The 25,783-nt window shown below is 45.3% G+C and overlaps 2 protein-coding genes across 6 annotated transcripts in view; one reads left to right on the top strand and one right to left on the bottom strand.

The window, feature by feature from the left end:
* SEC23IP (SEC23 interacting protein) overlaps positions 1 to 18,734 on the bottom strand; it is a 156,957-nt gene extending 138,223 nt beyond the window's left edge. Inside the window, exons 1-3 of one of the 4 annotated variants that reach the window (XM_033940656.1) lie at positions 18,490 to 18,601; positions 7,194 to 7,301; positions 5,607 to 6,088 (exon numbers count right to left, since the gene is read on the bottom strand). In XM_033940656.1, the coding sequence (XP_033796547.1) occupies positions 5,607 to 6,088; positions 7,194 to 7,290 (579 nt within the window). In that variant the 5' untranslated portion in view covers positions 7,291 to 7,301; positions 18,490 to 18,601. Of the gene's footprint in view, positions 1 to 5,606; positions 6,089 to 7,193; positions 7,302 to 18,403 lie in introns of all 4 variants that reach the window. The other 3 variants (XM_033940655.1, XM_033940654.1, XM_033940657.1) reach the window with 3 other exon arrangements.
* Positions 18,735 to 18,853: 119 nt separating this feature from the next.
* The window catches only part of MCMBP (minichromosome maintenance complex binding protein), a 124,891-nt gene continuing 117,961 nt past the window's right edge, over positions 18,854 to 25,783 (top strand). The window contains exons 1-2 of one of the 2 annotated variants that reach the window (XM_033940659.1): positions 18,854 to 18,872; positions 25,679 to 25,764. Coding sequence is in view for 1 of the 2 variants with exons in the window: in XM_033940658.1 (XP_033796549.1) it covers positions 18,939 to 18,996; positions 25,679 to 25,764 (144 nt within the window). In the remaining variant the exon portion in view is untranslated. Of the gene's footprint in view, positions 18,997 to 25,678; positions 25,765 to 25,783 lie in introns of both variants that reach the window. The other variant, XM_033940658.1, reaches the window with a different exon arrangement.

Here is a 25,783-nt window from a genome sequence, read left to right as displayed (position 1 = left end):
CGCTTCACAGATAGTAACTACAGGAAGGAAAAAAGCCTCAGAACTGATGAGGTTAATACCTGCAATTACGATATGTAGGAGATTGGTTGGCATTAAAAAAAAACCCAACCAAAACTTCCTATTGGTCATGCTTTTATTTTTTTAAAATTAATTTATTTATAGTCCACATATCCTACAATTCTATGCGGATTACAAATTATTCATGTACTCCAGCATTTTTCCCTATTTGTCTCGGGGGCACTGGGGGATTAAGTGACTTGTATCAATAAATGTATATATACAGGAATAAGAGAGAAGGAATCGAATTCTGTAAAAAATACCTCTCTTTTATGATTCTTTTCTGGAAGAAATAGTGGTGATAGCTCTTCTCCCACAACTGTGTCTCAGATATATTGTTAATATCTATTCAAAAGGGGAAGGGGCCTCAGATCCCCGTGCGTTGTAAGTATGGCAACTGAATAACCGCACTGGAAAGGGAAGTCACCGCATTGGCCCCACACCTGCTCCTGCCTAGTATGAATAGTTCGAAGCTGGCTTATACTCTAATATATTGTGCTCTTGGAAACACTTTACTTATCAGGAACCAGAGTAATGCAAAGAACTTAGCTTAGCCAGGGTTCAATTTTGTGCTGGAGGCATATTGACTCTCCTGCTGTCTTTGCTGGTCCACTTTTGCCAATGGAAGCTAACTGGCATTTTGCTGTGTAGCTGCGTCAGGGCAATGGACTCCACAGTGTTACTTCTTACGCTCATATAGGCAAAGACAGTAATGCCATGGAGTCCATTGACCTGACGCAGCTATACAGCAAAACGCCAGCTAGCTTCTGTTGGCAAAAGTGGACCGGCAAAGACAGCAGAAGAATCATAACGCCTGCAGCACATAACTGAACCTCTTTGCATTACTCTGGTTCTTGATAAACTTAGACAACAAATTAAATGATATACTAAACCAAAGGGCACTTCGGGACATCAGTTTATATCATTTATAAATATGGAGCGATAAGATTAGAAAACTATTGGTGTCATCGGTTAGACCAGGGGTAGGCAATTCCGGTCCTCGAGAGCCAGAGCCAGGTCAGGTTTTCAGGATATAAGAACATAAGCAGTTCCTCCGCCAGGTCAGACCACAGGTCCATCCCACCCAGCAGTCCGCTCCCACGGCGGCCCAAACAGGTCACGACCTGTCTGTATCACCAGAAGTGGCTCCCTTGCCACCTTGGTTTCTCATTTAAGTCCTGTCTTCCTATCGAAGTCCTAACCACAATGAATATGTATGAGATGGATTTGCATGCACTATCTCCTTGAGATGCAAATCTATCTCATGCAAATTTATTATGGATATCCTGAAAACCTGACCTGGCTCCGGCTCTCGAGGACCGGAATTGCCTACCCCAGTGGCGTACCAAGGGGGGGGCGGGAGGGGCGGTCCGCCCCGGGTACCAAGCCCTGAGGGGGTGCTCCCGGTCCGGTCCAGTTTCCCCCCCCTGCGCCGGGTGTCGCGTCTGGAAACAGCCTGCAGCAAGATCGCGATGCCAGAGATCTTTGCCTGCTTCGACTGTTTCCTCCGCCACGGTCCTGCCCCTCCTCTGATGTCAGAGGAGGGGCGGGACCGCGGCGGAGGAAACAGCCGAAGCAGGCAAAGATCTCTGGCATCGCGCGATCTTGTTGCAGGCTGTTTCCCCAGGGCAGTAGCGTACCAAGGGGGGCGAGGGGGAGGTCCATCCCGGGTGCCGCCTTAGGGGGGGGGGTGCACAGCTGGCCCGGTCCCTATCGCGCTCCTACCCTCCCAGCGAAAGCAGCATCGGCGCCATTATCGAAAAAGGTAATGGCGCCAGGCCTTGGAGCACCAAGGCAGACCGCTTCTCTCCCCTCCCAGCCGAAACCCCGCTGACCATCCTATCTCTCCTCCCCCAAGTGAACCTTTCCGACCCTCCCAGCGAAAGCAGCAAACCTCCCTCCAGTAGCGTCGGCTTTATCCTCCCTCTGCCGCATCACTGATGACGTCATCAGTAACGCGGCAGAGGGAGGAGAAAGCCGCGAAGGAGGTTTGCTGCTCTCGCTGGGAAGGTCGGAAAGGTTCACGGGGGGGGGGAGATAGGAGGGTCAGCGGGGGTTCGGCTGGGAGGGGGGAGAAGCGGACTGCATCGGTGCTCCATTACCTTCTTCGGGCAGCAGCAGCGTTTACAATTCGCTGCTGTTGCCGGCTTCAGGCCTTGTTCTCTGCCTGGTCCTGCCTACTTCCAGTTTTCATGAAGACAGGACCCGACAGAGAGGAAGGCCTGAAGCGGGCAACAGCAGTGAATTGTGAATGCTGCTGCTGCCCGATGAAGTTCAGGACATCAGGACATCGGGGAAGGAGCAGGGAGAAATCGGCTGCTGGCTTGGGGGTGAGGGTAGGGAAAGAATCGTGGAAGTGGAGAAATCGGCACGATGGCTTTGTGCGGGCTAGGGGGAGAGAGAAAGAAAGGAAAAAATAAAAAGGGGGGGCAGGGGGAGAGAGAAAGAAAGGCAGAAAGAAAGAGGAGGGCCAGGGGGAGAGAGAAAGAAAGGCAGAAAGAAAGAGGGGGACCAGGAGGAGAGAGAAAGAAAGGCAGAAATAAAGAGGGGAGCCAGGGGGAGAGAGAAAGAAGAAGGACCAGAAGAAGGACCAGAGACTCATGAAATCACCAGACAAAAAAGTAGGAAAAATGATTTTATTTTCAACTTAGTGATCAAAATGTGTCCGTTTTGAAAATTTATATCTGCTGTCTATATTTTGCACTATGGCCCCCTTTTACTAAACCGCAATAGAGTTTTTTAGCGCAGGGAGCCTATGAGCATCGAGAGCAGCGTGGGGCATTCAGCGCAGCTCCCTACGCTAAAAACCGCTATCGCAGTTTAGTAAAAAGGGAGGGGGAATATTTGTCTATTTTTGTATAGTTGTTACTGAGGTGACATTGCATAAAGTCATCTGCCTTGACCTCTTTGAAAACCCGCGGAATATAAATGATAATTAACATTTTCTCTGCGTACAGCGTGCTTTGTGTTTTTAAAATTTTATTGTTGGTAGATCATTTTGACTTGGCCACAAAGGTAAGGGGGAGGGAGGGAGGGGAACTGCTGAAAGACATCTAGTAATCCTTGCAGGCTTGACTGCAGGGAATTATTTTTGTAAAATCATGTTTTGTTATGTGACTGGCATTATTTAGACTTTAATTTCTATGAATGAATAGAATGAAAATGATATAAAATTACTTGCTTGTTTTTATGTGCGTGCGCTGAAGGAAAGTGGAGAGAGAGTGGGCTGAGGATGCTGAAGGGAAATGGGGAAGAGAGTGGGGAGAAGACGCTGATTTATAAATTGACAATTGTACAGAATATTGTTTCTTTTTATACTTTAATATAAACAATTCAAGGCTTGTGTGGATGGAATCAGGTGGTTTGCGGGGATGGGGACCGAGCTTACGGGGATTAGTCCAATAAAATGGTATTTTTTTATTTCTCATTATTTGTTTTATTTTTATTTGTTAATTTATAAAGTGGTGATTGTTATGTATCAGGTTTTTCAAATTTACATCTACTGTCTTTATATTTTGCACTGTATTAGAGGACATGTGTTACTGTTTTTTGTGGTGTTGCATTGTATCCAGGGTCTGGTTTCTTGGCGGATCAGTTTAACTTTTGTCTACATATTTCTATTTTTAGTTTGTGATTATTCCATTTTGGGCAAGGGTGTATCTCTGTTCTGTGTGTTCTGAAAAAGACATAGTTTTCAGTTGGCATTGACTACAGGACCAATTGACTGTGCGGGATCTGGCTTGTTTAGTTTTACAATGTATGTGTTGGTGTTCTAGTGCTCACTGCAATGTTTAAGATGCAGCCTTTTCCTAGGTACACTCTTGTGGTGCGATTTGTAGATTGGTACTAAAAATCATATTTTTCATATAGATGGGGGGGGGTGTCAAAAAATGATGGGCCCCGGGTGCCACATACCCTAGGTACGCCACTGGCCTACCCCTGGGTTAGACAAAAGACCGCCAAACAACATGCATAAACACAGCGGGTTCTTTGGTGACCTCAGCATCTGTACATTTCTATCATTCAATCTCTTCATGATAAGGGAAACTATGACAACATCACTAGAGATAATGTTTTTCAACAGCTTCATCTACCCTCTTTGACCCCAGCCCAGACATCTAGCTTCAATGCTCCTATCATGGGAAAGGAAATTCAAGCAGCAGTTGAAGGCACCTGGTCCGGAGGGGTTTATTTATTTGATTTTTTTATCCCATCCTCCTAGAGGAACTCAGAACAGGTTACAAATTAGGTACTCAAGCATTTTCCCAATCTGTCCTGGCAGGCTCAGAGTCTTTCTAATGTACCTGGGGCAGTAGAGCAGCCTCAGAGTGCCAAGTCTGTAGCTCCAAGAACTACATCACACTCTGTGTCAAGCTCTGTGTGCGCCAGAGTGAAACACAGGGCAATTAACACATGCTATTATTATAAGGCAGCCTAAATCAGGGAGAGATCTGGAATCCTTGGGCTCTTACCGCCCTCTCCCGCTCTTAAATCAAGATAGCAAACTGTTTGCTAGCATTCTGTTTGCACCCACTTGGGTGAGGTCCTTCCACAATTAGTCCGTCCTGACCAGACTGGCTTTGTCCTGGGTCGCTATGCATCTACTAATATCCTCAACGCCTTGGCTGCACTGAATAATAAAAAACAAATACTAGACGATCCTGGGAGAATTCCTGGAAAGTATGCATGCTTTTTCTAGACAACTGACAGCATTTGCCCTGGTGGGGGGGGGGGCAGACAAGGATGAACACTTTCCCCCATGTTGTTTGCCCTATCCCTAGAGCCTTTGGCTAGTAACATTAGACAATATGAACAGGTACAAGGCATCACTGTGGAATCATGTAAGTTTAAAATCAACCTTTTTGGATAATGCCTCTCTGTTCTTACCTGTTCTGATTAACCTGATCCAACAATATGGATAGTAATGTGCATGCCATGAACCAGCAGGAGGACATTCTTACAACCCTGTATTTGTGTATTTACTTTCTCCCTCACCTGTGAGTTGAACAGAACTCCCCTACTTGACACTTTTTAGGAATATTATTTTTAATTCACCTCAGCCTGCTGAATGGCTCCGAGCCCATTCTTGTTCATGTTCCCACAGTGGTCCTCTTGTCAAAAATCACTGCCTTAGGGAGTTATCTAGACTTGGGGGTGACTATTTTGCATACACCATCATAATGCTGCTAGCACAGTTATAATTTACATGAAGTACTACGGACGAGGGCATGATCTTTGCACTACTTTATGATAGATAAGAGAAGGCAGCACACTTGTATTCGTGCAAAGGAACTCACTTGCTCAAAACACTTTGGAGGCCAGATCATTAGCCAAATTCTGCTAACAGCTTTCCAGAACCAACCTGAGCAGCAAAGATGTCCAGGAGACCAAAAACCAGTTCAAAGCACAACTCACAGTCACCCACATCAATCGCAGGAGGATACATTTTGTGCCAGGAGGAAAGAATTGCCCCTCTGTGGGCCCAGCTTCATTATTACCCTCCCTGAGAATAAAACCCAGAAATCAGGGCTAGCAAGAGCAGTACTTACTGGTTGCTGGGCCATAAAGACACTGGGGTGCATGTGCGTCACAGGTGCAGCATGCTGGGGTTGCAGGGGATTGACGAGACCCTGCCCTTGTTGTAACTGAGGCGGAGTGATGTAAGGGTTTGTTCTGCTGCTCAGGGTGGTGTGGCGGTAGGGGTTGTATCCCTGTTGCAATGCACCAAGAGGAGGGGCAGATGCTGGGTAGTTCTGCAGAGGCATTTGATAAGGTCCTGTCCCAAACTGAGAGGCAGGGGGCATGGCATGCATGGGCTGTGTCTTTGGGACTGGGGTTGACTGGGCTTCAGTAGAGAGAGGCTTGGAGAAGGACACTGCTGCTGCAGGTAGAGTTGACTGGCCAATGTTGGCAAATGGATCACTGCTGGTGCTGGACACCTGGGAGAAGTAGTTGAAGGTTTGTGGTCGACTGGAGGTAACGGAGGTCTGACCAAGGAAGCTGTCCTCCTCCCCAACCTCTGTTGAATCATCTGGAAGAAACCAAAAAACAAACAAGTTAATTACTACAAAGAAATAGCTATTGTCTGTTAGCCAAGACTATACACATCAGAGGACTTATAAAGCATTTTAGATTCAAAATTTTATTTTATTTATTCAATTTTCTATACTGTTCTCCCAAGGGAGCTCAGAACAGTTTACATGAATTTATTCAGGCACTCAAGCATTTTTCCCTGTCTGTCCTAGGGGGCTCCATTGTACCTGGAGCAATGGGGGGATTAAATGACATGCCCAGGGTCACAAGGAGCAGCATGGGTTTGAACCCACAACTTAAGGTTGCCGAGGCAGTAGCTTTAACCACTGCGTCACACACTCCTAGTTTAACTGAACAGAGCCAACAGTGTCTATTACAATAAGAAAGGTAACTAAGATGATTAGAAAGTATGAAATAGTTTATTACAAGTTGTTTACCACAGATACTCAAATATAAGGTGAGATTTTTTTGCCCCCCCCCCCAAAAGGCCGAAAAATGCTGGTCTCAACTTATATTCGGGTCAGTGTCCACCTGCCCCACCCTCCCGGACATGTTGCTGGGTCTCCCCCTGGCCTCCCACTTCCTGTCCCGGCATTTTTACCTCCCTCCCACCTTCCCCATGTACCTGCAATAGAATAAACACCCTTGATTGTGTGAATATGAGGAAGGCCCTTGCAAAGCTTGAAGAAAGGTCTGAAATGTGGCAGCTAAGAAATGCAATGCCATTTTGAAAACTTAAGGGAATGGTACAGCTTAGATGGTGGTGAACTTTTGTGAACGAAAGAAGAGCAGGACTTGGATATGATAGTAAGTGATGATCTTAAGGTGGCCAAACTGGTTGAAAAGGTGACGGCGAGGGAGAGAAATGGCCAGTAGGAAAAAGAAGATATTGATGCTCCTGTATGAAACTCTGGCGAGACCGCATTTAGAATATTGTGTACAATTCTGGAGACTGCACCTTTAAAAAGATATAAACAGGATAGAGTCGGTCCAGAGGAAGGCTACTAAACTGGTTGGTGGTCTATAAGGACAAAGATCTCAATATGTATATTTTGGAGAAAAGGCAGGAGAGAAGAAATATGATGGAGAAAGTATGTTCTTACCTGCTTTTAGTCTCTCCAGACCGGCACAAAAACGGATGGAGATGGAGACCGAGATTTTGAATTTTGGCTGTGGTACAAGCAGGCTGTGAAGTCCCATCTACAATCAGTCTGATGAACAACAAAGCAGGAACTAAGAACTAAACAACTGTGAACTCTAAAAACACCAACTTCATTCCCAGAAGGAGAATATCAAGATGCGATGATATATCGTAACTCTGTGTCTTCCTTTTTTTTTGTGTTCAATCTTTTTTTTTTTTAATTAAATTTTTCATAACAAAGAAAAACATAACAAAACTTGAATAACCATCTATAAGTTAACATGTCATTACAGTGTATAGTCAGCCATAATAATCAGCTAAGATAGCCTTATCATTATACCCATGTCCATGCAACATCAATCACTTTTGCAGTAGTCCATTACTGGTGACCAAATGTTTCGAAAGTGAGTTAGGGAATTAGTTTTCTCCGCAGCAACATATTCATATTTGGAATATAAGCATACAGTATTCCACCACATATTATAATTAATTGATGAAAAATCTTTCCAACAAGATAATATCGTTTTGATCGCTAATAATAATAACGCTTTAAGCAATTTAGTACCATATTTATCCAGAGGCACCTGTAAAGCACAGGATCCATATATGACAATTGCATAAGACAGAGTGTCTGTTATAGACAGTAATTTACAAATCAATAGGCCCTGTGATATAGATATAGTACCGTTTGTAAGATACCAGATGACTTCAAGGCCTTGAAAGACGATAACCAGTTATCTCTCCACACCGATTGATCAAAATCCATCTGCGTATCCGATGCCCAGATGTCGTACATAGTAGGTGAAGGTACAAATTTTTTACGGTGCAAAAACTTATACCAATACGAAGCCTGGCCAGGTTGAGCAACTAAGGCCATGGACCACATAAGTATGGACGGCGGATCAGATGTAAGCTTAATGAGTTGAGATGATTTTTGACGCAATGTCTCAGTTGCATCCACTTATAGTGCTGTAGAGAATCCAACGTGAATAGAGAGCTGAGAGTATTGAAGTCTATAAATTTAGAACAATCAGTAGAGGAGAACAGATGATAAAGAGCCCAAACTCCACGTTTAAGCCATGATTTCCACTCTATATATTGTCCCTGGATCTTCACATGAGGGTTTCTCCAAAGGGGAGAGTGTAGAGTGGTATTCCATTGTAGTGGAGCAAAGGAGTCAACCTCTCGAAGAGCCACCCTGGTGGAAGCCAAGATTCGATTCTGTTTGACCCAGTTATCAGGTATTGCAAATGAAATATAATTAAGATAAGACTTATCAAAGAGTTTATGTTCCAGTTTAAGCCAAGTCGGATATTGCAATTCAGAAGAGTCTAATAGCCAGTAGGAACCTTGTTTACACAAGAAGGCAAGATGATAGTCATACAGACTAGGAAAGTTGACCCCTCCATTTTCTTTAGTACATTTCAATTTCTTTAATGCTATGCGAGGCACTTTATTATTCCACAAGAATTGCGCTATAAGAGATTCAAACTTTTTGTAATCCGAGGCAGGCAGAAGAAAAGGTATCATTGACAGTACATAGGTAATTTTGGGTACTAGGACCATCTTTATGGAGTCCAGTCGGCCCCACCAGGATAGTTTTAAGGGGGACCACCTAGAAGTAGTAGTACGTATTATCTGCAAAATATGATCAACATTAAATATCAGTGTTTCTTCTAATGATGTTCCGAAGAATACCCCCAAGTACTTCATTTTGGTAGGGGTGTACTTGAGATGTAGGCTGGATATAATGTCACTACAAGGTTGGTCTCCGATCGGCATTACTTCCGTTTTAGTAGAATTAAGTTTATAACCAGATACACAGGAGTAAGACTCGATGCATTTCAGCACAGACGGTAGGGATTCAACAGTAATATATAATTGTATATCATCCGCATAGGCTGACAGTTTTATCTGCAAATCATCAATTTCCAGACCAACAATGGCTGGATGGGATCTAATGCTGATAAGAAAAGGTTCCAAGGCCAAGTTAAAGAGGAGTGGTGATAACGGACATCCCTGTCTTGTGCCCCGAGTGGGAGTGAAGGCATCTGAAAGCACATTATTGATTCGTAATCTGGTGGATGGATTAGAATAAAGAACTTTGAGCATTTGTAGAAAAGTATCAGGAAAACCAAACCATCTCAAGACTTGAAACATATATGACCATTCCACTCGATCAAACGCCTTTTCGGCGTCTAGGGCCATACTCACGAATGATGACATTTTAGTAGGGGCATAGGCTAATATGTGAGAAAAGAGTCTGGTGTTATCGCTAGCAAGCCTCCCCTTCATGAAGCCATTTTGATCCGAAGAAATGATTTTAGGCAGAATTTGTTGTAGTCTATTAGCCAATATCTTGGCGAAGACTTTGGCGTCCACATTGATGAGGGACAAAGGACGATAATTTTGTACTAATAAAGGATCTTTGTCTGGTTTCAATAAAACAATTATGAGTGTCTTCCTTTAACTTATATATGTCTCCTCTGAAAACATGTATTTAATTATGTATGGAAATTTGTGAGCCGCCTTGGAGAAAGGCGGATTAGAAATGTTTTAATTAAATAAATAAAATTGTCTGGTTTGGACAGGGAAAACATTGTTGGATACTGATTAGAATAAGAACCTTCCAAAACGTCCCCACAGCTCGTCAGCTAAGCCAGACAAACCAAACGCCGCTGTTCTTATTTAACTCCCCAACAACCCAGACAAAAAGATACCACAGAAAAAACCGTACTCTTCGCGAAAAGGCACTGAATAAAAATGACAGGGTGGGGCCTGTGCTGGTCTAGAGGGACTAAAAGAAAGAAAATTACCAAGTAAGAACCTAATTTCTCCTTATTTAGCATCCCTCCAGACCGGCACAGAAACGGATTGGACGTATCAAAGCAGTATCCATTATGGGTGAGACCCCTGAAGGACCACCACAAGAACAAGCTCACCAAACACCACATCCTGATGTGTCTGAACGTCCACAAGGCAGTGTCGATGTCGAACAAAGGAATGGAGAGAAGACCAAACCACAGCTTTACAGATATCCACCGGAGGCCCAAGAAGCTGCCTGCCCCCGAGTGGAATGAGCTTTGAGAAACTCCAGAACAGGCTTCTTTTGAAGAAGATATGCCGAAGCAATAGCCTCCTTAATCCAATGCACAATCATAGCTTTGGAAGCACTGTCCCCCTTATGAGGACCCGCTAAAAGGATAAAAAGACAATTCAACTGATGGAACTCCTGGGTCCGCTGAACATAAGTGTGAGGGACTCTATGGACATCCAATTTGCGCATCTGTCTCTGCTCCAAAGAGCCCTCCTGACTACTTAAGACCGGAAGGACAACGGACTGGTTGACATGAAAAGGTGAAACCACCTTTGAAAGAAACGAGGGAACTGGCCGCATCCGACCCGCTCCCTAGAGAACTCCAGAAAGGGAGGCCTACACAAAAAGGCCTGCAGTTCGGAAACACACCTCACTGACATAATGGTTACTAGGAACACCACCTTAAGAGTAAAGTCCTTCAATTTGCAGGAACCGAGAGGCTCGAAAAAAGGACACACGAGCATGGAAAGAACCAGATTGATATCCCAGGCAGGAACAGATGGACGAACTGGAGGCCAGAGCAATTTCAACGCTCTCAAGATTCAAATCACATCCAGAAAACAGGCCGAATGTCAACCATGCAACAGACTGCAAAAAGAAGACAAAACCACAATCTGAACCCTGAGGGAGGACCAGTCCAGGCCATCCTGCAAGAACTCTAAGACGTGAGGTAAAGATGCGCGAAGGGGAACCATGCCAAGCATCAAACACCACTCTTCAAAGACCTCCCACATGCCATGAGAAGACGAACCAGATCTGTGTACCTCGGGCACCTGGGTCAGCTGGAGCCACCGGGATCACGTGGCCTGCCTGCTGAGCAATGCAAAGAACTCTGTCTACCAATGGCCACGGAGAAAAGACATACAGCAGGCCAGCTGTCACTCCATCTCAACAATTTTTGAGGCAAAAATTGAAGATTTGGATTTTGGCGCCAAAAAATACTTGAAAAAACAGCTAAATAAAAGTTAAAAACTGCGGCAACCCTGCCTTAGCTCTGTACATAATAACATAGTAAATGACTGCAGATAAAGACCTGATTGGTCCATCCAGTCCTTTAGTTATACCTATTAAAAATACATGATTAGATTAACTTGATTCTTCTTTGATATTTCTGGGTCATAGACTATAAAGTCCACTTGGTATTGTCCTAGGTTCAAAATGCTTAAGTTGCCATCACTCCAGCCTATCCAACCATCCTGTTGGCAGGATATCTACCACAAAGTCTGGCCAGAAACATCCTCAGGTTCCAAGTTAGTGGAGTTCCCATTGATGCCTTCCCCAGCCCATCCTACAGCAAATCACCACATATGGGACACAGACCGTGCAAGCCTGTCCAGTACCGGCCTTAGTTCTTCGTTTTCTAATTAGAAATCCTCTATGTTTATCCCACGCTTTTTTGAATTCCATCACCATTTTCCTCGGGAGGGAATTCCAGGCATCTACCACCCTCTCCATGAAAAAGAATTTCCTAACATTGCTCCTGAGTCTTCCTCCTGCAACCTGAAAAGGAAGAAGAAATCACTGCCTCATCCAGAAAATTTCCTCCGATGCTGATCTTCGGGCTGCCAGTCGGACACAGCGTCTGACTGAACCTCCATTCCTGCGGACAGACAGATGCGCAACTATAAGGGGGGAGGCAAAAACACAGCCGGCACTCTGCGAGACACCTCTGAGCCTCCTATGGATGCCTGGCAGCATGTGCTCAAACCCCTGCCAAGCAGTAGGTGAGTCAAACTAGCCGGGGACGGCCCCGAGCTCCAAAAATGCTTCTGCAGGCTGACTAATGGGTACCACAAGGGATTAGTGTGCCAGCTGCAGACCACAATCTGCTTCCTCTCCATGCAGGTAGAGCTGGACCCACAAACAGGGAAGCTCCCAGCACTGAAAAACCAAAGAAAGGCAAAAAACGTGAATAAAATTTTAAAAAAGGGAGCAGAGCCAAACAGAAATACTCCTTCAGGCTCGAATGCAAAAGGGAAAAACTGGAGGTTGCACTAGAGCAATCAGAAAAAAATCCAGAGTGGATTCCTTCTGCAGATGGCTCGCTGCCATGGGGAGATAGCCCACTTTTGTCCAGAATGACATACCTATTGCACTGGAAATGACCATGTCATACCACTGCTCAAAGAGCTACACTGACTACCGATAGAAAAGCAAATAGAATTCAACATTCAAAAAAGACTATAGGGTGCTGCCCCTAATTACCCGGGGTTTGAACCGGCTCTGCTAATCATCATAACTCTGACTGCTTGATCCTATCATTCCCAGCTCATAGCAAATCATTTAACTACCAAATTGCAGCAGTATGGAACTCACTTCCCATCAAAATTCGTGCAACCACTGTAAATGCACAGTTCTGCAAAAGTCTGAAATCATGACTTTACAAGAAGTCCCTGGAAGGGGCTTAAGGAGACTCAGACTTTGTTAGTGGTTACTTACTGGTTTAGATGCATTATAGGTATAATTCTATATAGCATTATGCTGCTTTTAACCCGCCTAGAACTTCGATTTGCGAGTTTTTGATGGGATATAAGATTGCACGTAACATCCTTTTCCTGGGTGGTGGTTCCTAATGGGGAATTTGGAAGCCTGTTTCCATATGCATCACTTTGCACTTTTATTTATTTACATTTGGGTTTATATCCAGTCCTCCCAAGAGAGCTCAGAATGGGTTACAAGTTTACATATATAATAAAGCCTAGTAAAATATAACATGACACAGCATGACGAGCACTGCACGACAAACATAGGATAGCAGCTTAGCCTGGCAGACAGTCATATATACAGGCACATGGCTTCACAGACATAGTAACAAGTTTCAAGTTTATTGAGTTTTGATAGACCCCAAATTTAAAGAAACTTGCCGCCCCCTGACAGATGAAAACATCAAAGACCTTAAAGGCCGCACAGCCCTACCTACTACCAGGAAGACTATAAAGAGGTGAACCGACCTCCGAAATCACAAAGAACATACTGATAAAATCAGAGCATTATAAGTCCTCTCATTCAAAAACTCTGCAAAAAATAAAAACCAAGCAGCCTTAAGAGGAAGTAGGACCTGCTTGACCCCCTGTATCCCACTGGATAACTAAAGGATGGGAGGATTCCACACAATCTACTCCGCGAGAGAAGAATCCAATGCGTAACTCGTGAAAATAACAATGAGGACCTAATGCCCTATACCAACTGGCCTACAGCCCCAGACGGCCAGCCGTCTCCTCTACCCAATCAAAGGAAGGACCCCTGACCCATAACTCAGCAGACCGTGACATCTGAGGCTCCTCTGGCTTTGGAGGACACCCAGATTGCCTCTGAGCAAACCTTGACCTGGCATTGTAGAACGTGTCATACGATGCTCTATACGTCGATCTCCCTGGGCTATACCTCCTGGTATCCCTAAAACATGGCCTAGAGGGTGGCAACCGAGACAAACTCTTTGGTCTATCCTCCGGTAACCTCTGAGACTTAGAGTCTCCAAACTCCTTAACTAACCTCTCCAGGTCTTCTCCAAACAACAATTGACCCTTAAACAACAAATGTACTAAACGTAACTTAGAGGCCACGTCCGCTGCCCAATGCCGCAGCCATAAATGTCACTAGCTAGGGAAATCTGCTTAGCTGAGGCCCTAATCATATCATATAAGGCATCTGCTAGGCATGCCAGCCCTGATTCCACATCCAGAAAGTCCGGGGGTAGAGCCACCCCAGACTCTACCATACCTTCGTGATCCGTTGGACCCAATGAAGAAAGGCACGTGCCGTATAAGAACTGCACGCGGCCGTCTGCAGAGTCAGGGCTACCACACTGAATGAAGCCTTCAGTCCCACTCCCCCCTCCACTGGAAGAGTGGTTCTTCTAGAAATGGCTGCCACCAAAGCGTCCAACTTTGGAAGCTGAAACCTATCCAGCTCCTCCTGAGTCACAGGATACAACTGCCTCATAGCTTTAACTAGCTTGAGACCTGACTCCAGAGCGGTCCATTGCTCTGGTATTAATCCCTGCATGGCCTCATGCACCAGGAAGGCTCTAGGACGATTCTTCATTCCAGCCATCAGGGGATTGGATACTCTAGTCACCCCCAAGTCAGGTGGAGAAATATGCAGACACTCTAGCGCTTTGGAGATAAATGCTGCTAGCTCCTCTTTGCTCCCACCTCCAAATCTTGTTCATTATCAGCCTCTCCAGGGTCAAACAGGAGAAACGAGAACTCGGAGTTAGCAGACCAAAAAAACCTCTGCATCCTGCACTACCTTGTGCCATTTGGAACCTTGCTAGCCCTCCCCCACCCCTAACAGAGGTCGGGACAAAGATACCTGTGCCATTCTACCACCTGAGCCCTCCCCCCTCCGGGTTTATCCGTTGCAGCACAAAAACATTGTGAAGCATCCGGACAAACTCTGGAGAGAAGAGCTGCGTGCCTGCCCATGAATCCTCCCCTTCCGCTCTCCCTGTAACATCCACTCACTCACCATTCCCGCCGAAGACGACTGGCAGAGCTCACTCGTTGCGGCCTGCTCTTGCAAGGGCGCCGTCTTCACTTCGTCCAGCACTTCTTTTACCTGTGGCGCCAGCGGGCACTCCTGGGTCAAACTAACTGCTGCCACATCTCCTGAGCTCGCAATGGAAACTATTTCTGACGGCATGCGGCACTTACCTCACTTAACCGTTTCTGCTGCCATTCCCAGCACCACTGTTGTTCTCACTTCTCCGGAATTTGAAAGGCCAACACTTATGGGAAAGAAACCCTCAGGTATTCCACATCTTAACACCAGCTATGCAGAATGTCATTGCTCTGGTGTCTTCACAGTAACTTTGCTTCCTTGAGGTAAATAAATTTTTATTTTCAGATCGTAAAGATCTGCCTGATTTATAGTGTTTGATGATCACAGAAATAACCTTGTGTTGTACTTGAAATAAAACTGGTAACCAGAGTAATTTCTTCAAAATTGGTGTCATATGTGTCTTCCTATCCACACCCAAAATTAACCTGGATGCAGTGAGCATTTTGTATCAGTTGTAACGCTCTTCCTCTTGTCTTGGAAATTCCAAGGTAGAGTGTGTTGCAATAGTTCAACCTCAACAAAACTATCCCTTGTACAACAGTTCTAAAATCATAGGTGATGAAGCAAATGAAGTTGACCAAAGCATATCTTTACAGTCTTAGCAATCTGTAATTTCATGGATAAACCAGGGTCCAAAACAACCCCTAAAACTGTCATGTCCTTCGTAACAGGTAATGTTACCCCTAACACTTAAGGATTCAGGCCACGTCTCTTCCCACTTCTCCCTATGAACATCATCTCTGGTTTTCCTAAAATTAAACACAGGCCATGACCACTCATCTATTTTTCTATCTTTGACATATACCATATTTCCCCATATATAGGCTGCAGCCTATACATGGGTATTATAAACCCCGTGTATGGGGCGTGGCCTAGTTATATGGGGCGGCCTATATAAAAATTTTTACTCATCTCCCACCCCCTTTTTCGGAGCCCCCTGGACGGCTAATCTCCAGCGGTGCAGGGCAGCTGCGATCTCTTCGGCATCCGGCCTGCCCACGCACCGCTTGCTGAGTGACTGACGTCAGTTCTCGCGAGTCTCATGAGTACTGACGTCGGCCATTCAGTGGGTGGTGCGGAGGCAGGCCAGATGCCGAAGAGATCGCAGCTGCCCTGCACCGCTAGAGATTCGCCATCCAGGGGTCTCCAAAAAAGGTACCAGGGGTGGAGGGGGGAAAGATTTTTAAAGGCAAGGAAGGTACCGGAAGATAAGCCGCAGATAATACCGTGGGGAGGCTTATCTTCCGGTTTTTAAACATAGGCCGCCCTTTTCTGCAGCATGTACATGGGTGCGGCCTATATGCAGGGAAATATGGTAACCATTTATAGAGTATTGCAGATCCATCTTCCACTTACTGTCGATATAAGACTTGCAATTACTCAAACACTTTTCCTAACTACGCCACATATATATTAAACAGTAGTGAATGTGTACTTGTAACCCATTCTGAGCTTCTGGGAGAACGGGATAGAAATCGAAATAAATAAATAGTGCAGATAATGCAGATCCCTGAGGTACACCTCTCTCAACTGGAACCTCCTCTGATGCCGTACAACCATCATACACTCTAAAAGTATGGTCAAATAGGTATGATTTAAACCAATGCAAAACAGAACCTCTCATTTCTAAATTTTCCAGTTTTCTCAATAACAAATTTAAATCAACGGAGTCAAAAGCACCAAAAATGTCATTCGAAACCATGCAGTATGTCACATGTTCATCCATGCCCTATATGAAAGCATCCACAACAGACATTAACATTTCTACACTATGGGCCTTTCGAAACCCAAACTGATGATGATTTAAGCACTCATTCTGATCAACACATTTGACTAACTGGCATAACACTATTTTTTCCAAAACTTTTTCTAAGAATGGAACTGTAGATATCGGGTGATAATTAGTCGTCTGGTCAACACTTATACCTCACTTCTTCATCAGTGGTTTAATCATGGATTGTTTGCATCTCTCTGGATATACTCCTTCTTCTAGAGATATATTTAGTAATTTCGTAACAAAAGGAGCTACTTGTTCCACAAGCCACCGCATAATCCCTACTGAACAAGCAGGCAAGCATCAGAGTTTGCATTGGCGTGCACCCTTTAATAACCTTCATTATCTCACCACATTATCAAAATACTCCTTGATTTGTTCACCGAAACCCCCCTCCCCAGTAAATCATTTAAAGAAAAATATTTTAAACTGTCCTTGACACACTTCAATTTATCTTTCAGAAATTCCATGTAACTACTACCCTCTTGGACATCAATCCCTTCTGTCAGATAATGAACAGTATGATATAATTCTCTTGGTCTCATTAATCACAACTTGCTTCTCACAGGTCTTCCACATGACCATCTCTCTTCCCTGCAATCCGTTCAAAATTCTGCTGCATGACTTATATTCTGACAGTCTCGCAATCCTCGCATCAGTCCTCTCCTCAAGTCACTTCATTGGCTCCCTATCCATTTCCACATACAGTTCAAACTCCTCTTATTGACTTAGAAGGGCATCTCAGTATCTCTCTTCATACTCCTCCCTGGGAACTCTGTTCATCAGGTAAGTGTCTCCTGTTCTTCTCTACTGCCAAATCCAGGCTATGTCTCTTGCTACACATAAAACCAAAAGAGGCGACTTGTGGTGCTCAATCTTTTTATTCACGTACAAGACCCGACACGTACATGTTTCGGCCCTAAGGTCTGCCTCAGAGGTCTACAAAATGAAATTTATAACATTAAAACCATATTTGTAAATACAGAAACAAGATGATAAAGAACTAAAATAATGAGCCATCATTACATTAAAACAAAATTAAATACGTAACAACATTACATGAAAAATATCAAAGCTTGAGTACTGGTCGCTGCACCTCAAGAAGGACATGGCGGTACTTGAGAGAGTCCAGAGAAGAGCAACTAAGCTAATAAAGGGCATGGAGGACCTCTCATATACTGACAGACTGAAAAAGCTGGGGCTTTTCTCCCTGGAAAAGCGACGACTCAGGGGAGACATGATAGAAACCTTCAAGATCCTGAAGGGCATAGAAAAAGTGGACAGGGACAGATTTTTCAAACTATGGGGAACCACAAGTACAAGGGGACACTCCGAGAAAGTGAAAGGAGAGAGGTTTAGAACAAATGCCAGGAAATTCTTTTTCACCCAGAGGGTGGTGGATACATGGAACGCGCTTCCGGAGGATGTGATAAGCAGAAGAACGCTACAGGGCTTCAAAGAGGGTCTGGTCAGGTACCTGGAGGACAAAGGGATTGAGGGGTACAGATAGGAGTAGAGGTAGGTTATAGGGATAGTCTGGGACCACTGCTCAGGCAATGGGCCTGATGGGCGAGATGGACCTCTGGTCTGCCTCAGCGGAGGCAACTTCTCCTGTTTGGGTATCTCTTGTTGCACCTTGCGCTTGTAAGTCAAGCTCCAAGACCGTAAGAACATGTAGCCTTCCTGGGTCAGACCAATGGCCCATCAAGCAGAGGCTTCCAAAGGAAAGAAATCCTACTTAGGCAAAGGCCAAGCCAAATCAGTTGGTGGCCCTGTCCAGCCAGTTCACTGGAAGCTCTTCGGGGCAGGGACCGTCTCTCTCACCCGCAGGCAGCAGAGCAGACTCGGCCGGCTGGCTCACGGGGATGAAGGGGACGTTGAAGCTGAAGTCGGTGGCGGAGGAGAAGAGTAGGTTGGTGGCGGAGGAGCCGTTCGCCCTCTTGTCCGCCATGTCGGAGCCGCTCTTCCACGTCTCCACGTACACACTCGCACGTCAGAGGCCGAAGCCGGATCCTGCGCGCGCAGCACAACGGGGACAAGTCCGATCCAATGGGATGGCCCGGGGCAGCCACTCGCTCGAGCAGAGTCCCGCCCATTGGAAGAGACGCGTGAGCCGAACTCGGCCAGCCAATGGCAAGGCGCCGCTCGGAGGCTTGTCGCATTAGCCCCTCACAAAGATGGCGGCCTAGCCGGGCGCGCGTCCTGACGTAAGTTTCCCGCCGTTGCGGCGAGGCGGAAGCGGACTCGACGGGAGCGTCCGTCCGTGAGGGAGAATGCCGAGCGGCGGGGATTGGCTGCTGAAGCCCCTCGGCGTGGTGCAGGAGCTGTTCGGTGAGGAAGTGGGAGCCGGGAAGGGCTGTCGGAGCGGGAGGTTGACTAACGGCTCCTGGGGCTCATTTGTGCCGCGCTGTCCCTGCCCTGAAGAGCTTACCGTCTAATTTAGACAGACTTCCCTTTTTCATGTCATGGCAACAGGGGGACGTTACTGGCCAGACTTGATGATAATAATTTTTATTTTTATAGACCGCAGTTCAGAGCGGTTTACACAATAGGTACTTAACAAACAATATAATAACATCATATATCATAAAATTCTAAGTAACTAATACAAGCATTACAACGAATAAATAAGGAAAACACAATATAAACTAAAATAAGTATAGGGAAAAAGATTAAAAGTACATTATAACTACATGATAATATAAAAATCAATAATGTCTATTATATTGTTTAAATCAGGGGTGTCCAATCTTTTGGCTTCCCTGGGCCACATTGGCCAAAAAAATGTTTCTGGGGCCAACACAAAAGCTGCAGCAAGACAGAGGAGGGAGCCGGCAAGGTGGTAAACGCTTCCCGGGGCCACAGGTTGGACACCCCTGCTTTAAATAAGTGGGTTTGAAGATCTTTTTGAAATTGATAGTAAGTAAGGAATGGAGAAATCCTGCTTGGATAGGCTGGAGGGAGCTTGGTTGGCAACCCCAGCAGTTGGGACCTAGGACAAGACCAGACTTTACAGTCTACGGCCCAGAAATATCAAAGAAGAGCCGAGTTAACGGAAATAACTAGACCGGATGGACCGTTCAGGTCTCTGCCTGCCGCCATTTACTATGTTACTAGTGCAGGATTCTTCGCTTGAGCCTGAACGATGGGTTGTCCAGAAAAACCTGAATAAAGTTGGAGGAAGAAATAGTGTGACTTGATGCTTTCCCCGTGAATCTGATTGTGCTTGATCAGAAAATAACTTTAAAAATATTTGCTAAAGCCCATCCTGGGGTTGCTCAAAGCTCCAGTTTTCGTAAAATTTGCTACTATTTTTGCTTGATAGAGCAAATTTCTTGGTATTATAGCTATAACTTTTGTTTTCACACTCAACAATATTGATTAATTGATACATCAAGTCCTTTTTTTTTAAACTGAAAAATAAAAATAAATCAGTACAAAAATAACTGCGAAATATCAATGTCTTCTTGAGATGTATGTAATCTAGCATTTTTGAGTCATGCTATGCCTGAACAGGTTCAAGCCAACTTATAATGCAAAGAATTGCAGTATATACTGTATATATAATACATTATAGTAGTTTGAGTAAGGTCAGGTAATGGGGAGTGAAGGTTCTATGACTGCACTGGTATAACATTTGAGTTGAATATGGGATTTAGTGACATTATTTCAAGTTACTTGTCTTAAGGAAGTGTATCGCAAACTGTACCTGCTGAGATTAGAGAATGACATGGTAGTAGTTACCTGTGGCTAGCTGCGGGTAACCCGCCAAAAACAGTGGGGGAGAGAAAGTGCTCACTGCGGGCACAGGGACAAGGCCATCCACCGCCCTGTGGAGCGGTGAATGGCATTGTCCCCACAGTTAAGGGAGGGAGGGCATGGGACCCCTCCCTACCTCCGGCCAAATCTATCTCCCTCCCTCCCTCCCTCCCTCCCCCTTATCTTTGCGGCACTTTAGAAAATAAACTGAAGCCTGCCTTTGCTGCCCTGCAGTCATCTGTGTGTGGGTACAAGCTTCTTCTTTGACGCAATTTCTGCTTGCGTCAGAGGAGAAGCTTCCGCCCACACACAGGGCAGCACAAGCAGGCTTCACCGGCATCAGTTTCTTTTCTAAAGCGCTGCAAAGGTGAAGGGAGGGAGATAAATGTGACCGCGTGCCTTCCCTCCCTTAAGTTTCTTTATGCAAAAGTAAGGGGGAGGAAGGGAGATTCTTGGGCCGCTGAAGGGCGGTGAGGTGGCGAGAGGGAAGGGTGGATGCTGTGGGGACGAGGCGGTGAAGGGGACGGTGGAGAAGGGGCGGTGAAGGGGACGGCGGAGAAGGGGCGGTGAAGGGGACGGTGGTCCGGTGATGGGGCAGTGACAGGGACAGATTTTTTCCCCTGTGTCATTCTCTACCTGAGATTTCAGGTGTGCCACGATACACTGGTGAGGAAGGGAGAGTCATCCACACCTCCTGACTTCCTACAGGACATGCCTCTCATGTTCTGTAGGCAGTCAGCTGGCGAGGATGACTGTCCTCCGCGCCAGAGACCCTCCTCTCTCCACACCTCCCCTCCTCCCAGATCCCTCCACCAAAGCAGGTCACGGCCAGATGGGCCTCTGCGCAAGTCAAAGCGATGATGTCGTGCATGATTGTGATGTCATTGCGTCGATGACCACACACTTCTCAGTGCCGGCCGGGACACTGGGTTTAGTGTGTTGCCAGCCAGAAAATTTGCGATGGTCTACGATGTGTATGCAGAGAGTGCACCTTGAGGCCTTTTTGTTGCAAGGAGTTGAACAGCATTGCATCCTTTATCCTGAGTATCTCAAGAAGACATTGAAAGCCCCCTCCCCCCACACACACTTTTACTAAGCCGTGGTACAGGTTTCTACTGCAGCCCATAGTGCTGAATGCTGCGCTTATAGAAATCCTGTGAGCATCGGAGCATTTAGCTCCCCAGACTGGTTCCTATGGGTGGGGGCCTTAGGTGTCTGGGCCAATTGGATGCACCAGCGAGGGAGTGGGCATGTCTTCCGCTGCTGGGTGAGGGAGTTGCTTGACTTTGATGGCAGGAGGGAGTGAGCATCCCTCTTGCCAAGCTTCAATTTGTTTTGTTTTTTAATTTTTGTGTTCATTCTGCACGTGCCCATCGCTATCACCAGCTACTCTCCGCCAATCTTTCTGCATGCAAGGTTTTTGGAGAATGACTCGCCTTTTTGAAATAGCTAAACTAACAGCTGCGACAGTGGTGTAGTAAGGAGGGGGTGATCTGTCCTGGGTGCCATCTTGCTCATGGCGCTGGCACCCTTCCTCCCTCTGTTCCCACTCCTCCCCTTGCCGAGCGTGCCCCTTCCCCTGTATTTTTTTAAACTTTGGTGTGAGCAGCCACCAACTTGTTTCCTGTGTCTGCTTCGGCGCTCTCTGATGTCACTTCTGGTACCCGCACCTAGGAAGTAACGTCAGAGAGAGTGCTGAAGCCAATGCAGGCAGTAAGTTGGTGGCTGCTCGTGCTGAAGTTACAAAGGTCCGGGGAAGGGGTGCGTTGGGGAGGGGTGCCACCGCCCTGGCCACCCCTCTCTCTCACTAAGCCACTGAGCAGTCCATCAGCTTTTACTGCAAAGTTTTAAGAATCTAGCTTCTAATCTTCCAATCTCTTATTTGGCGATGCACAGTACACTGTATAATATTCTAGCTAAAAAAAAAAAAACAACAAAACTTATGAAACTTGTTTCTGTGAATAATCTCTGGAAGAAGTGTTTGCTCTCCCATTGATGGGAAACTTGTGATCTGCACCTCAAACTTGGATCGACAAGCTTGAGCCTGACACACACACAAAAAAAAAGATATCAATATCGATAGATATATAAATTTTATTTTTAAGACTGCTTTTCCAGTTTTAACACTGGTTTACAGGATTTATTTCAGGTGCAATACATCCCTTTCCTCCTATGTACCTGATGCAATATGGGATAGTGACTTGCCCAATCTTACAAGGATTATTATAGGATGCATTTCATGTAAATCAAATTAATTTATATCGATGGGAAAGCTGTAAAAAGAATATTTAAGTGCAGAAGAAATTATAGTATTTAGCCAGTTATGATGTCAGGATTACCATAATGAAAATATGTGTATATAATAAATTAGGTCTGTGTTTTGCATATTCGTTGTGATAATTCTGTAATTCCAACTGGCTAGAAATGCCTCCAGTAGAGAGAGAGAACCAATTTTATAAAGTAATCTTCCTCTAAAATATGAGAATTCAAAACCAGCATTCCTTAAGATTAGTTATTGACCTGAGGCTACTGAAGGGAGCCATAAACTGTTGCAAGGTGGGCTTGGGGAAAGTCACTTCTTAATCCTGGGATGAAATAGCATGGAATCTTAACTCCTTTTGGATTGGCCACTGGTAGAAGCAAGGTGCTGTGATAGAAAGACCTTTCTTCTCATCCACTATGGTAATTCTTCCATTTGGATAACTGCTCATTCTCATGTATATGCCACTGAAATATTCAGAGGGTTTCTTATATGGCCTAATGCAATAATAGATTTTCCTCCGTACACTCAGAATCAGAAACTTATTTCTCGATGCTGCAGGAATATATTCTCACTTTTTCATCATCTTCTGTTCCTTTCCCTGTCCCCTTTGTTTATATATCCAGACTCTTCTTCCATCTTTGTCTACATGTTTAAAGAGAGAAGAGCTTAACTTATGCATGTGTGCCTGTCTACACCACCAACAAGGTCTAATCAAGTCTGTTCTCTCATCCCCATGTACTGCTGGTTACAAAATATAAGTTAAGATGGTTGTTCATGATCTAATCTAATCTTTTGGTTTATATACCGGGTCATCTCCCAGTGGAGCTCGACTCGGTTCACATATAATTAAGACTAGAGTACATAGCAGAAAACATAGGAGAAGGAAGAACTAATTAAAAACTAAAGTACATGAGACAAGCATAAGAAAAATAACTATAATATCACTTTGTTTAGGCTGTAGTTAAACCATTTAAAAATTTGGAGAACAACAAAGTTTTCAGGAATTTACAAAATAATTGCAGCTGGCCTAAAAGCCTAATGGAGTCAGGAATAGAGAGTTGCGCAGGGACAGAAATCCCACCCGTCCCCGCCAAAGTCCCACCCGTCCCCGTGAGGAATCCCCTCCGTCCCCGCCCGTCCCTATAAACTTCAGAAATAGTTATTTCATTTAATTATGCTACTGAATTAAAGGCTCTGGTAGAAACCCATTTACAAATAAGCAAAATTGGGAAGAATACATACTTTGTAAACGGGTTTCTACCAGAGCCTCTAATATTTATAAATTTTTATCAACACAACTAATATACTACTTTATCCTGAAGCAAAAAAAAAAAAAAAGAATTTTTTTCCTACCTTTATTGCCTGGTTTCTGCTTTCCTCATGTTCTCATTCAATTCCTTCCATCCACTCTCTCTTCCTTCTGCATTTTCCATTTGCTCTGTTACTGTGCCTCTCCCTTTCTTCCCCCTTCCAAATTGGTCTGGCACCCATCTTCTTCCCTCCGCTCCCCCCATAGTCTGGCATCTGTCTTCTTCCCTGCCAGCGTGTTCTCCCTACTCTCTCTTCCCCATGTCCTGTCAGCGTCCTTCTCCCCCCTTTGTCTTCCACATGTGCTTTCAGTGTCCTCCCCCCTCTGCTTCCCCATGTCCTTTCAGCGTCCTTCTCCACCACCACCCCCGTCTTCCCCATGTCCTTTCAGTGTCCTTCTCCACCCCTTTGTCTTTCCCATGTGCTTTCAGCATCCTTCTCCCCCCTCTGTCTTCCACAACTGCTTTCAGGGTCCTTCCCCCCCCAATCTAAATTACCTTCTTACAGCTGCTGTAAGAAGGTAATTTAGATTCGCGGCTACAGGGCAGGGAGGATTGTCGGACCGGGGCTGTTGTCGGTCGGTCGGTCGGGGAAGCGCCACAAAAGTAAGGGGACCTGGCTGGCTGTGCTGCACCCGGTGCGGACCGCACTCGAACCGCGTGGCTACTCTCCTTCTCCTTATCTGCCCTGCCTGCAGCACAGAGCCGAACGGAAGTCTTCCGGACGTCAGCGCTGATGTCGGGAAGACTTCCGTTCGGCTCTGTGCTGCAAGCAGAGCAGGTAGGGAGAAGAAGAGCCGCGCGACTGAGTACATCCAGCCCCGCAGGAACCCCGCGACCCTCGGAGGCGTCCCCACGGGATTCCCGCGACCCTAGGGGGTGTCCCCACGGGATCCCCGTGACCCGAAGGGGGAACCCACGGGATGCACGCGGGTCCCGCGGGATTCCCATCGTCCCCGTTCCCGTGCAGCTCTCTAGTCGGGAAGTTCATTCCAGATCTCTACAAACTTGAAAACAAAAGATCGACTGAGCTTCCCAGCAGATTTAATTCCCTTAAAGGAAGGGAAGGCTAGCTTATATCTTTGGGTGTTTCTCAAATGGCAAAGTCTAAGGGTATTCCAACATAAGGGGACAAAAGGATCAAATATTCCATAGAGAATCTTGAAGATTATGCATGCGCATTTAAACTGGATCCTAAAGCGAACTGGGAGCCAGTGAAGCATTATCAACAAAGGGGAAACATGATCATACTTTCGTTTCCCAAAAATGAGCTTAGCTGCAGTATTCTGTATTAACTGAAGTCATTTTAGACTGCTCTGCTTAATGCCCAGATAAACTGAGTTACAATAATCTGGCTGAGAAAGCCCAGTGGATTGTACCAATACTGAGAAATGTTCTTGATGGAATAGTTAGCTAGCTAGTTTCTTTTTTCCTCTCAGAAATTTTAAGGACATTTTATTACATTGACTTTTAATAATCAGATTTGTTTGAGCACTTTCTGTTTTCAATGGGCTAAATGAGATTTAAATCTGTTCTAACCACGGGGCCTTTTTCTCTTTCATATTAATTCCTAATTCAGCTTACCGTAACTATTTCTCTGTTGTGATAAAGTTAATGTCGCCTAACACAGTTGAGCTTTTGTGACCGTTTGAGAAGTTAATCTTCAGTGTAACGTTCTCTCTAGCCCATAACGGTCCAAATCTGGAGTGGGAGAAGAAAGTTACGGAATACTTTAGAGAGAAGCTCAAAGAAAACAATGCTTCAAAATGGGTAAGAATTTTACTACGAT

The sequence above is a fragment of the Geotrypetes seraphini genome, chromosome 4 (assembly GCF_902459505.1).
Source record: "Geotrypetes seraphini chromosome 4, aGeoSer1.1, whole genome shotgun sequence".
In the NCBI taxonomy this organism is placed as follows: Eukaryota; Metazoa; Chordata; class Amphibia; order Gymnophiona; family Dermophiidae; genus Geotrypetes; species Geotrypetes seraphini.
This window is presented reverse-complemented; position numbering and strand designations above follow the sequence as displayed.